The sequence below is a fragment of the Ananas comosus genome, linkage group 16 (assembly GCF_001540865.1).
Source record: "Ananas comosus cultivar F153 linkage group 16, ASM154086v1, whole genome shotgun sequence".
Taxonomy (NCBI): Eukaryota; Viridiplantae; Streptophyta; class Magnoliopsida; order Poales; family Bromeliaceae; genus Ananas; species Ananas comosus.
Window position 1 is genome coordinate 3,058,004 of NC_033636.1, and position 14,330 is coordinate 3,072,333.

At 37.8% G+C, this 14,330-nt stretch overlaps 1 protein-coding gene across 5 annotated transcripts in view; it reads right to left on the reverse strand.

The window, feature by feature from the left end:
* LOC109722411 overlaps positions 258–14,330 on the reverse strand; it is a 33,540-nt gene continuing 19,467 nt past the window's right edge. For 2 of the 5 annotated variants that reach the window (XM_020250468.1, XM_020250472.1), the window contains 2 exons: positions 4,506–4,617; positions 558–784 (listed from right to left, as the gene is read on the reverse strand). In XM_020250468.1, the coding sequence (XP_020106057.1) occupies positions 4,511–4,617 (107 nt within the window). In that variant the 3' untranslated portion in view covers positions 558–784; positions 4,506–4,510. Of the gene's footprint in view, positions 525–557; positions 785–848; positions 1,772–3,865; positions 3,962–4,505; positions 4,618–14,330 lie in introns of those variants that run through there. The other 3 variants (XM_020250470.1, XM_020250471.1, XM_020250469.1) reach the window with 3 other exon arrangements.

A 14,330-nucleotide genomic window follows, 5' to 3' on the forward strand; every position in this document is an offset into this window, starting at 1 on the left:
CAGTTTGCAAGTTTTATGTCTAGATCTCACTTCGGTTACTACATTTTTAAGTTAGATTACACACTAAGTTTGAAACGTTTTATGCTTAGATCTTTCAAGATATGAGTCTCAGAAGATAACACCACGTTCCAGCATTTCCACGTAATAATAGCTAAACTTTAACTGAAGTAGTTCCTGGGTAATATAGTGATGAACATCCTAACATAAATAGAGCTTAAAAAAGAATCCAACTCCACCAAGATGTTTAGTCCGGCATTTCTTTTGTTCACTCAAATAGCAGTGTAATTGAAGATTTACGAGTTCAAAATATGTCCACATGCACATAGTATATACATCTTTATCACTTCGGCTAAGAACTTTTTTAAGTAGAAATCACACAAAATCCCATCTCGTAGAGTTTATCATCTTATGACTTGCTCCTATATGCCCAAACAATGAAACAAGCTCTAAAAATTTATCTGCTTACGATTTGGCCCCAGTAATCCTATATGGATAAGCACTTTCGGCAACACTTTGCACAGATCCTTGAAGAATTGAGAGCAGAAAAGAAACGAACATCACGAGAAAGGGAGTGTGTAATTTTTCTAAACAATCTTTCATAGTATGGGTTAGTTATAGCACATACAGGTGAAACTAATGCTGTAAATGGTTTCCCACCAATAAGCTACTCAAGAAACAAATGGAAATGGACCAAAAAACAAAAAATTGCCCCTATTGTACAAAGAATATCTTCATGCTTTTACTTCATTTCAATAGTAGATGCAGAGCTGAAGAGGTCTAACCACTGTAACAATGTCCAGAGAACCAAATTAGTCTGAGAACTATTGTTTGTATAATATAGCAGTAAATAAATATAAGAACTTCAGAGAAACCAACAATAAAGCAAATCGCAAATCACAAATCACAACATAAGAAAGAACCAAGAATTAGCTGTGTTTGAAATCAGATTCCACAGTTTTCTGTTCCACTACAGTGCTAAAGATAAATTACAAAAATAGACCACCTACATTTAAGCCCTTGCCTGTTTATCCTCCCGCATGAAAAAAAAATTGGCATCAATCGCAATAACATTTTACCACCATCTCATATAGGCCCAAAAGTTTCGGATGACTAGCGGATTTGGATGTAAAACTTCACTAGAACAAGTTGGTATATTGGGTCAATTTTATATTTGAATATTTATCTAACTTAGAACTTGGTGACAAATCTACAACCAAATAATAGAGATTTTTAAAAAAACAGATTTATTATTTGGTCATTTATTAGACAATTTATTCAATTTACGTGGTTTTTGACTTTTTGTACACTCAATAACATCAAGACTTTCCATTAACTCGTTTGCATTGTGTTTTGCATTCAGCTCATTCATAATTCCAAAATTTGGGGCTTGTTTTAGACAATAGTAAACTGGAGGGTTGAAGCAGATGCAATTTTTGTTTTGCACTAGCTAATAGGGAAAACACTGAAGTACAAGTTTCGTAATTTAGGCTGGTAGTAAGTAAAATATCATTCACGGTTTATTGACAATAATAGCACAAGACCCTGTGCAGTGGAAGAGTTAGAAACTTCACACAAACTACGCAAACTCCAAGTGAAAGCATGTACTTTGACTTATTAATCCTGTTCAGTAATTAACCTTCAATTGAAGCAAGACATTTCGAAAATAACTTGTCGGACTATATGGCTGCAATTTTTATTCTTCGGTTGCAGTCCTACAAAACAGACTAAATTAACTGGTCCGCAAAGCGCAGTTGACCACTCCACTATCCACCTATATATCCAGCAGAAATAAACAGAGCTCTAATAAAAATACAACTAGCACATCTAATAAAACAAACAACTAGTGAATGATAAGTTCTAGGAACCATTTAGAAAGTTTCGATCTGTACTAAAAATTCTCCCATTCACGTTTCTTTACATGGATCCGATAATGACAAGAGAGCTTTATGTCAAGGACTTGAAAATTTTCAGCCCGTTACAAGTCCCTATCCCCACTTCGCTAACTGAAACTGGCAGCCAAAGAGGTACCATTCTAGCACCTTCTGTGGGAGACAAAGGGTCACGCAATTGCAGCATTAAAGCCTCCAAAACTGCCAGCAGATGCCCAAAGGTCACAAGCAAGTCTTGGGTTCCCTTTTACAGTTTGTCTAGCCTGTAGTGGGTGTGTTAATGTACGATGGTTAGTGGGTAGAATCAATGTACCTTATGCCTATACGTAAGAGGGTTGGCTGAGGCCAAGGCATGGAGAGATGCACTTGTAATTCTGTTTTTGTAAGTAATAGAGTACTTAGTTTTTTTTTTTTTTTTTTTGCAGAACCTGTCTCTCTCTTTTCGCTCTTTTGCACTTAGCCGCAGAGCAGAGGTCCGTGATAGCAAACAGAGAGCAAGACTTGCCCATCTTCGCTGAAGAAGTCGGGGGCCATACGGGCTTAGTGAGCAAAATTCCTAAGTCCGTGAAATTAAGCTACTTAAATATTTCTCTTCTACATGACAGAGTTTTAGTCACGATAATATCTCAACAGCACAAAAAGCATACATATGTAACGCAGTTTCTGAGATGAATAGTTTTTATTGGAACTGAAATTGAGAGTCGCTATTTAGTAACTACATCATGAGCATAAGGCATACAAAAACCTGGCAGAGAGGCTAGATTGAAATTTTCAACAGAGTCATCCTTTCCTAAAATAAGTGCTTTGTCAACATGATCTGAAGAAATCTTCAATAGGGTCATTCTTTTCATAAGATCCAGTACTATAAAAACCCCTAAAACATCATCTTGAATAGGCTAGATTGAAATTTTCTCCTAGCAACCGACTATGATGGGAGTTTAGATGACCATAAGGGTGAAACAACTTTCAATATATAAGTTACCATTATCTAGATAGTTGTTCATCCATATTCTTTATTTCTGCAATAAAATTGAGGTTTGCCACCATTGTTATGTGACCTAAAATCGATTGGGTGTTTGGACCCCAGTGAAACAGGTGCCTAACCAATTTGATTTTATTTTCAGACTAGAAATAGATTTGAACAACTAAAATTCTATTAAACTAGTGACTTGACTGGTTAACTAGTTGGCCCGAATAGCCTAGCTGCCTAGGTTAAGCAGGCTATGCACATGGGCTCCTGTCTTGTCATAGTTCAACACCTCACTTATTGAAGTTCAAAAGATCAAAAGAAAAGGAAAAACTTCAATTTAGTTAGATTTAATACCTAATCCTCTAGTAGAAAGCAAGCGACCAAGAAATTAACTCTCGGGTGCATCAAAGCCTATCTAGCAAGTCATACTGTACTCATGACTTATAAGCATGTACCATACCTCGATGCTGGTAGGCATTTCGAGTGAGACACTTTGATATGCCAAGCATATTGTACACCGTGCCAATAACATGACATACCATTTTTTCCCTATTTCCTTCTCCAAATCTCTCTCTCTCTCTCTCTCTCTCTCTACAAGAGCAGAAGAAATAGGAGGAAGTCTATATCTCTCTCTCCTGCTCCCTCTTCTTCTTTGAAGATTTAAAATCTGAATTTTCCATTAGTTTCCTTTGGAAAAAAATATATCACAAAGAATGAAAGAGTAAGTAGATCCACTTGATACACTCATCAAATTATACCCCCATCACAGTACAAATTATACAGACCTCATTATTGTTGTATTTACTTATTAACTTCATATGTATTGCATTATGGTATTCACTTCAAATGTAGATTTGTGGGTATTAAAAGTATACAGCCAACTGCAGCCAATGTGTCAAAAGAAACAATGAATAGAAACCCATACCAAAGAAACGGCCATAAAAGACTTCTTATAATCAAAAAAGGCCAAATAAACCTGTGCCAAAGTGTGCCCGTGTGTGTCAATTGGTGGTTTGCATGCCTATCAGCACCGCGTTGAGCCCGTGGTCGTGACAATAAGGACTCAGCATGCGCCCTTACCTCTGCACTTCAGTCCTTCAAACTAGACATCAAGCCATCAACTCATGTCTCTCAAATTAGAAGTAGTTCTTAATTTAAGTTCAGGGTCCTAAATATTCTAATGATCTTTGATAAAAATAAAATAAAATATGTAGATTAGACATTATCTTACTTATTTCCAGCTATTAATCTGTTATTTATATGTTCCTCTATTTGTTATATGTTGAATATCAAACCTGCGGTTTGACTGATTGACCCACCACTAGTCCGCCCAGTGATCTAGCAACCCGACATTATCTGGGTAACACTCTGATCAAGTGCAAGTAACCATGCTTGCAACACACGATTGCAGGTTTAGGTCTCAAAACAAACCACATAATGTGAAAAATACTGGAGACTAGGACTTTAGGACTAAATACACTTGCAAGACCCAGCTGTCGCGGCTTCACAGCTGCGCAATAGCCTTTTCACATATCAGCTGATTAGAAGGACAAATTGACTAGATGCAGTAATTCATACTATAAAGCGGAAAGGAAAATTTAAATGTGTGCTGTGAACTAGAATATTATAACAATCTCTCAACTTACAATAATCAGATTGCAGATACTGGCAAGTGGTTGTGAAATGTCCCATCTGATATTTCTTGAGGTTCTGAAGGACTTGTTTTTGAACGCTCAAGGGAAGTTGCTTCAAAAATGCCTACAAAGTGGTCAGATAAATCATTACCAAATACACGAAACATTATTAACAAAATTACTTTCCAGAAATACAATCTAGCATATATCCAGGGTTGTCAATCCAGCTCGTTGTTCGCAAGCCAACAAGCATTCAACTCGAAATTGGCTCGAATTCAGCTCGCTCGTTTAATAAATGAGTCAATCATGAGCTAACTTTTTTAGCTCGAAAAATAAACAAGCTGAACATGAGCTGATCCCAACTCACTCATTTTCAGCTCGATATAGCTCCAAAATAAATAAGTAATATATATAAATATTAGTTTTAGATTGATATGTAGAAAATATGATTATTACTTTCTAAATTTTTATTTTGTTAGCATTACTTTTAAATTTCAATACTAATTAATAATACTAAAAGGAAAAATAAGCATCAATAGTAATAAATTAATAATAATACTAACTATAAGTAATATTACTATTTTATTAAAGTTTAATTCAAGCTGGCTTGAATAATTTTGAGCCAGCTTGAATTAATTTCAACCCGAAACGAGCTGGATTATCCCAGCTCGTTTTTGTTCGAACTGGCTCGAATTATTTTCAAGCCGATCTCAAGCTAGCTCCGGCTCGCTTGTGTTCGGCACATTGACAATTGAGCCAAACACAGGCCGGCTCGAATTATTTTCGAGCTGGTCTCAAGCTGGCCCGAGCTTGCTCATGTTCTGCTCGTTGACAACTCTCAATATATCTTTACCAAATGAGAATGCAAATTCATAAATTTACTCCAGATGTGAACATAAAATGAGAAGTCAGGAAAATCAGTTTGTGTAAGAAACAGAAAGATTCATAAATCAGGTGTAGTGTCAATGAATTAAGCATGATACTGTTAATCTGTATAAAATGATTCAACCAGCCTAAGAAGCCAGATAAGCTTGCAATTAAGAAGGTAACTGAAAATGGAAAGTATAACTTTCAGTTATACTTTTGTCTTGTAAGAGAACATGGAAACAGGCTTGTTTCGTCGAAGCATGATCCAGTGATTCAACAAATATTAAACAATGACTTGTAAAGAAAAATTGTATAACTTATCACAAATTAGCATTGATCTCAAGATATACGGAGTGTAAGTGCAACCCAGTAATTGAACTCTGATGTCTTGGTGCTGTCTGCAAATGATGGACACAACCTGTAACTAGAGCTGAAACGTGGAAAAATTCTGGCCAGGTCATTGTACTAAACCTTTCATACTAAGTGCAAAGTATCTCTAACAGTAAAATCTAGACCATGGAATGCCTATCCTCTCTCTGTATGTGCGCAAACATATATGATAAAAAAGGAATAGTTACCTAACTAAGTACTCTTGACTAAAGGTCCAAACAGTACCATGTATGCAAAGCTCATCTTTTGCGACCATCCAAAAACATAAAAGAATTGTCTAACCTGTATTACTGTCATACACACATCTGATGACGCTAGATTACACTATTTGTCCTTAAACTCTTGTTTGTATTTCAAGGTGGTCCCTAAACCTCAATTTATTGCATCAGGGGTTCAAGCTATCAAATTATTCTAGTCCTGCTTTCAGTTTTCATTGTTCAGAGAGAGGGAAATCTAATGCACCATGCCACCATGGCAACTCACTATTTCTAAGCCCATTCATTCTGAGCAAGCATGAAAACTCCTACCATAGAACACTTAAAACTTGCAGGTTACGTGTCTATTAATTATACGTGTCTATTAATTAACTGCAAGCCAGTCCGCAAGCAAATTAATAGGCAAAGTAGGGTTTCTCTAGCAGGAATTTCCCTACTTTAGTCATAATTGATGGTTGTAGACCAGATTTTTGTCTTATCTGGTAAATGAAAGCTAATAGAAGGACAAGGATTGGAAAATAGGCTTCCTAGTGCAATGTTTATGGACTAACGTACAATTTACCTTCTTAGTTGCATAATTAGAAGTCTTGACAGTCTTTGTATAATGTCTTCTTCAATCCTAGGAGCAAATTGTGAAGTCCTTCACGAACCTTTGAATACCAAGATTTCAGAAACCATATTTTTGTTAGTCTGAAACAAGGTTTAAAGTGCTGTGGCACGGGGGCGTGCCGTTATGTCCCTGGCAGGTACGGCACAAGCACGCTTGCGTTCCGACACGTGGCACACTTGCGTGCCGATAGATACGCATGACCTCCTACTGGCACGCTTTGGCACGAACTTATTTCAGTTTTTTTTGTTCCAATAAACTCTTATAATATTATTTTGAAAGATTTAAATAAATAATTATGAATATTTACTATGTATACCTTCCTATACTCATCAACTAACATGTATGTAAGCTTTTTATAAGTAAAATACAATTATACTTGACGTAGAATAAAAATTAAAATATAATAATAAAATTCACAAGTACAATAATTATTTAAATTTACATCTTTACATAGAGATGACTGCTTAATTCGACATACATCATCGCGCTTGATCATATAGCATATTGCCATCTGCAGATACAAGATTTATTTGACAATATTGATATAAGTATTGCTAGTATTATGAGAAAGTTATATATTCCTGATATTTGATGCAAACCGAGAGGTTGCCAAAATTGAATTTTCAAGTTTGTTTTTGTTTAAAGGTATTTCTTGAAATAAACTAGATTCAATTTATTGATTCCGGCGAACTTCACTATGATTAAAGCAAGGAAGCAAAAATTTCAGCAAGACGAAAATTAAAATCAAATTGAAGCAATACTAAGATGATGATAAACCTTCGATATATGAGATAATAACAACCAACTGAAAATACATATAATAGTTCCAAAAGGTAAATTCGACTTTATCGGACTTAAAAGCTTTAGTTTTGGTTGTTTGGCAAATAAGGTTGGTAATGGCGGAAGGCTAGATTGAAATGGGATAATAAGATATCAAGAGATGAGAGATACAAAAAGTGCACCGTTCACACGATTGCAGGGGATCCACGATCGACAAGGGCGGTACACCACAAGTAAAACTTCGACAACGGGGAAGAAGAAAATGAGGTAGTAACTTGGAAGAAAATGAGGGGTAGAAGTAGAAGCCGATCTTGTCACGAGGAAGAAGCGACAACGATCAAGTCGAGGAAGAAGACGATTTCAGTGCAAGGAAGAAGCATCGATGATCTCATCGGGAAGTAGAACACCAAGGATAAGAGTGAGAGTAGAATTTTCTATTCATCCAAAATTATCCCTTAAGGCTTCAAGAACCATATATTTATAGTATTGAGAGCCCTCTGATAATAAATTATTGCCTTTTCGTTTTCAACACAACACAGTCACCCAAGAGTCATGCATAGAAAACGAAGCAATTTTGAAAATTTCAAAGGTCTTTTCATGGGGAATTCCAAAGGTCTTTTTGGTATTGTTTCTTTGTTTATTGGAAAAATGGGTTTGGGTTAGCCAAATCAACTAAAACTAAATGATTTAAGTCCGAATCAAACACGAACCTACAAAATAAAAGAAAATTGCATTCGAAAATAAAACAAAATTTATTTGCTGCATCAGTTCCCCTCGAGTTGGGGAAATCTCGACTCCGTCGAGATGGCATCTTGATAGCTCTGGTATAAGTCCTCTCGAAGTTGGCGCAACTCCGCCTCAGAAATCCAACTGCTATCGGACAATGGTCGTCCACGCCAACGCACCAAGTATCGGCGATGAGTACCACGTCGCGTCGCAGACTCGCGCACATCCAGAAGATCCTCCACGCCATCTGATGGAGTTTTAATGTCGGAGCGAGATGTCAAGCCATCAATATCGACAGTAGAGGGGGCCTCCCCATGGTACTCGTATAGCTCACTGACATTGAAGATCGGGAACATCGATACTTCCGGAGGTAGATCAATTAGATAAGCATTTTCCCCTAATTTCTTTAGAATTTTGAATGGCCCGTACTTTTTCCTCTTCAACTTGCTATAGCCTCCAGCTGAGAACCTTTTCTAAAATAGATTAAGACATTATCTCCTTCACTAAAAGTCATACCTCGGCGATGTTTATCCGCTGACTCCTTGTACTTGACAGTGGAATCCCGCAACCTCTGATGAACTTGTTGTTGCACCTCTTGAATCTATTTTAGGTAATAGTCGGCATCTGCACTAACTCTACCAGGGTAAGGTATTGGTGCTCGGTCAAGAAAGTGGGCTATAGGACGGCCATATAAAGCTTCAAAAGGAGATTTTCCAATGGTTCGGTTTATGGAACTATTATAAGCAAATTCAGCTTGAGGTAAAATTAAATCCCATTATGTTGGTTTTTCTCCAGCTAAACATCTTAAGAGATTACCCAAAGATCGATTTACTATTTCCGTCTACCCGTCAGTTTGTGGATGGTATGGACTGCTGAAATTCAGTTTGCTTCCTGCCTTTGACATTAAAGTTCTCCAAAAATGACTAATAAATTTTGTATCTCGATCAGAGGTAATTGATTTAGGAATGCCATGTAAACGTACAATTTCATTGAAAAATAATTTTGCAATATGTGATGCATCAGAAGTTTTCTTGCAAGGAATAAAATGAGCCATTTTCGTAAAACGATCAACAACCACAAAAACTGAATCAACTTGGCGTGCAGTCTTGGGTAGGCCTAGGACAAAGTCCATGCTAATATCCTCCCAGGGCACAGTGGGAATGGGCAGGAGAGTATACAAGCCAGTATTTTGAGTTTGTCCTTTAAATGATTGACAAGTCTTACACCGCTGAACAACCTTTCAACGTCCTTACTCATGTTAGGCCAATAATACCTCTCTTGAACTAATCCCAAAGTTTTGTCTCTTCCGAAATGCCCCCCTAGCCCGCTACTATGCAAGTTATGAATCAAGGACTCTCTTAACGATCCCTGGGGAATGCACAACTTGGACTTTCCAAAAAGATACCTGCCGTCCAAACAGTAATCAGAAGGTGAATCATTGTCAGGAGATAGGCACTTTTTTAGGATAGGACCGAAGTTAGGGTCATTTTGATATTGGTCCTTAACTATCTCAAATCCTACTATCTGTAAGGAAGATGTAACACACTGGACCTACGCAAATTGCGAGGTTCGAGTGTTTGGTCTGTGTTTCGAGTTTTTTTAGATGTTCTGGAGGGTCGTTGACAGTGTTCCGACCTATGGCTCGCATCCCGAAAATCGAGGCTTAAAGCTCAGCGCCAAAGTCTCTAAAGTGAAGATTGTTGGCTGCTCTCGGGTTGCATTCTGCAAAGTGTACCGGTACAATGAAGTTGTACCAGAATAAGTGGGTGTACTGGTACAACATCAGGTTTGTACCGGTACAAATGGCTGTTTCTGTCAACCCGAGGCTCGGGTTTGGCTATCTGGCTGGTTTTGTACCAGTACACTTCCCCGTGTACCGATACACAATGCAGTTCGCAGACTGCATGTTTCTGAGGGGTGCTTTTGCAATTGTAGCTTACCTATAAAGCCACCCACAGCCCTTGGAGGCTCTTTTGAGCCCTAGAACGTGGAGAACCAGGTGAGACCCCTTCCCCTTGGATTTTTTATCCATTTTTCTTGTGATTTAGTTTGGTTTGATCTCCTCCTTTTGCCTTTTCTTGCTTCATTTTGGGTTTTCACCAGTGAAGAAGCTTTGGCTTGAGGAGAGAAGCTTTCTAGAGGATCAATCTTCAACCTTGGTGCATTCCAAGCTCGGTTTGGAGCTCCTAGAGAGGTTAATAAGCTTAATCTACTCTTTGATCCATGTTTTAGTAGGTTTTGTGAGTTGAAACCCTAGAAATGGAAATTAGGGTTCTTTTTGGGGATTTTTGATTAGAGGCTTTTGGAACCCTATTGATTGACTTTGAACCTTCCATTAGGTTGGTTTCGAAGGGTCCTTGCTCCCTTTTGGAGATCGAGAGAGGTTTTCACCATTATTGGTGAGTTTTCACCCTTTTGCTTGAGATGGTTAATATTGAGCTCGCTAGTGTTCGTAACATTCGTGTATCTCTCTTTTTATTATCTTTAGGGAGCTAGGAGAGTAGTGAACACCTTCGTCGGCGCAAACGATGGGCTACGAGGAGTTTCAGTGGGTTTGACTTGATGGAATATGGAAGAAATTCCTCCTATGTTATTTTTACTTGTCGTAAAATATAAACGCATGCATATTCATACTAGATAGAGCCTACGAGTTATTTAGAATGCTTAAAATACATGTATTATGTATGATGAAAAATTACCTCTATATAGTAGAGAGAGACATGTGCGTTGCAGCATGCATGGCAATAGCATTCTATTTTATGATTGGAAATCATGTTTCTTGCAAAGAGAATGACCTACAATATATGCTCTTGGACTTAGTATTCATGTTGGACTTAGTGGACAAAAGTGTCATAAAGGGGCACTCAACCTAGTAAATGGTTAAACTGCAACATGTTGACAAAGAAATTGATGCAGGACGGGTTAAACCTATGCTACAAGTAAATACTCCTTAGATGTGGTAGGCAAAATATTTTGCAGAGATAAAATTAAACAAGCAATTTTTTTTTTAAAAAAAAGAAAAGAACGTTCGAAAAGAAAATTAATAAAGTAAGAAAAATTGTTCAGATAGGAGATTGTACCATACGACATCCAGCGAATACATGATTAAACTATTGCGATTAGTCCAGATCATCCACAATCTATTTGCAACATCTTCCTAATCATGCTTGTAAATGCCGCGTAACCGAATTTCACCCAACAATAATAATCAAGTATCTAAACAATTTTCTAGAATTTAGGACGATAAAAAAACAAGTCTACAAATTTTTCCGAGAGAAAAAATAGAAATCAAAACATGCTATAGACCAAGGATTTAAGTGTCGTGGCACAGGGTCGTGCCGGAAACTTGCCGGCACGGTGCGTGCCGAGCCATGCCGATGCGTGCCGGTCAAAAAAATTCTTGTGTGCCGACACATAATAGTATGAAATATTTATTTTTTTTAGCAACAAAATATTCTAACTATTTATTATGTCTTTTTATCACATCTTTTAAACTTTATTGAGGAAATTACTTACTAATTTAAAGAATAGAGGTTTTTGAGCTGTGCCATCGGCACGGAATCTGTATCGTGCCGATGTCTTATTGGCACGGTACGGCACAGTGGATACGGCCCGTGCCAACGGGTACTTAAAGCCTTGCTATAGACCAAGCTTTTGTTACCAACAGATAATATACGTAGAGGGAGGTATAGAAGAAATACTAGTTTGGGATATGAGCCGGGTTCATCCAATATTATGCTGCTATTTGTTGTTTCAAAACCTGCACAGGAACTTGATGACGTTTGCAAGAAATAAAGTCACCTCGGGAGGTGCGCCCAAGGAGCTTCGTCTCCAACTTCTTCCTGCTGCTTGCACAAGCTCTCTTCTCTCAACTATCTACCCTCTATTTTCTAAAATCTTAACCAAACCTCACAAATAGGCAGTCAAAATTTGCAGAAAATTAAGAGGAACTCAGATCCAACAAAATATTAAAACTCTGGACCTCGCCAGAACTGGAAAACCCTCCGGGAAAAACTCTCACCAAAAATCTTTGCAAGAAAGGTTCAAAATTTTTTTTCAATAATCATCGTCCTCTTCATAAAACCTTGTAGGTTATTTATATCCTAATTACATCCAAGAATAACCGAAAAATCTCAATTAGAGATTTATCTAAAAGAAAAATAACCGAAAAAATCTTAACTAAAGATTTATCTAAAAGAAAAATATAACAAATATTCCTAACAAGAAAATCTTAAAATAACAGAGTAAATCAAGAATAATCTTCAGATCCATATAGCGGGTTCGGGTGCCAACTTGCGTCGCCTTCGTTGATAGACCTGAAACTCGGGCGATGAGACGGGTCGGGTTCGGTTTGCATCAGAAATGGATCACTAGCTTTTCTACCATGTTTTAGACATGATGACATAGTGATAGGCCATTGAGGCATTGACTTTATTTCATGTTTTAGACATGATGACATTAGACTTGAGTTGGATATATACGCTTGCTTGCCATTGTGCTCATTCGCACATGCTTGTGAGGGTCGCTCCCTATAGGCTGGCGCTCCGGAGATAGCCATCGCGACATATGCTCGCCCGTGCGGGATTGGGCGCCGAAATGGGATGCCGTGGGGGAGGCTCATTCCTAGGGTTGGAATGTTGACTACCACAGGGCCATTAGGCACGGCGCAAGCCGAACTACCCACGGGTAGGTCCTATGAGAATTGGAACAAGTTGAACCAAAATGTAAAGTGGACATTAGATAAATTAGTAAACAATGACAGTTTTACTAGTTACATTGTGGACATCATGTTGGTCATACTTATGCATATTCATGTTAGAATAGCATTTATATTGTGAAAATTCATGCTAAAGTAGAAACATAGTAGTTAGCAAGCTTATTTCATGTTTCACATACATGTTATTTCCATTTAATAGTTGAGCATTATATACCTTTACCTTTTTAGCCTAGTGGTGCATTTCACTGAAATCGGTAATTGCCCACTGGGAACTATTGTTTAATAGTTCTCACGCCCCTGTTTTATGGTTTTCTTTCAGAGCCCTCTGCACCGGCGGAGGCACCGGATCGTGGCAAAAGGATTGCCTAGTTAGCTAGCGAGGAGCTTATCTTTTGCTTATTAGGTGGCATTCTCTCTATTTTTGTATCTAGTAAAGAGTGAGAGGTTTTGTATCTATGTATAGAGACCACCATTTGGATTTGTATAGCACTTGTGTTTGGGTTCTTCTTTGTACTACATTATGGTTTACTTTAGTGGATTTAGCTCCTTTATTTACTTCCTTATTGTAGAATCTAGTTGTATTATTCTCTAATACTTCTAGATACTCTCGTACTATTGTTTTTATTTATCCTTTTGTTGTAGATGCCTTATATGTTGCATGCATATGGCGGGTCTGGGCACGCACCGGGCGGGCCTCTGCCGGGTCCTGGGGCGTGACAGAAGAAGTGATAAGCAAATAGTTTCAACAACTGAGTGCATCAGCGACTCGATTAGCAATGCCTTGTTTATGCCGCAAGTGAAAAGTGTATTCTTGCAGGAATGCAGACCACTTGGCATGTCTTTTGTTCAAGTTTTTTTGAGAATGTAAATATCGCAATGCTTCATGATCCGAATTAAGAATAAACTCTCGATGAATCAAGTAGGGTCGCCAATGTTTCAAAGCCTGCACGATCGCGTAAAATTCAAGATCGTAAGTAGAGTAACGTGCTCATGCATCATTCAATTTTTCACTAAAGAAGGCTATAGAACGTTTCTCTTAAGACAGTATGCCTCTAATTCCGATATGTGAGGCATCACAATCAATCCCAAACACCTTTTCGAAGTCGGGCAAGGCAAGTACTGGAGCCTTTGTAAGTTTGTCCTTAACCAATTGAAAACTTTTTTCAGCTTCAGATGTCCAAGTAAATTTACCCCTTTTTAGGCAATCAGTTATTGGCGCAATTACTGAACTGAAATTTCGAATGAAACGTCGATAAAACGACGCAAGTCCGTGGAAACTTCGGATTTCAGTTATAGTCTTTGGGGTTGGCCAATTCTGAATTGCTTCTATCTTAACAGGATCTACTTTAATTCCCTCGATGGACACCACATAGCCTAAGAAGGTAAGGCTATCGGTCAGAAATGTACACTTCTTAAGATTCAAGTATAAGCTGTTATCTCTTAAAGTTTGAAGCACTTGTCTTAAATGATCTATATGAGTTTCAGAATGTCGTCGAAGTAAACTACGACAAATTTTCCAATGAATGGTCGCA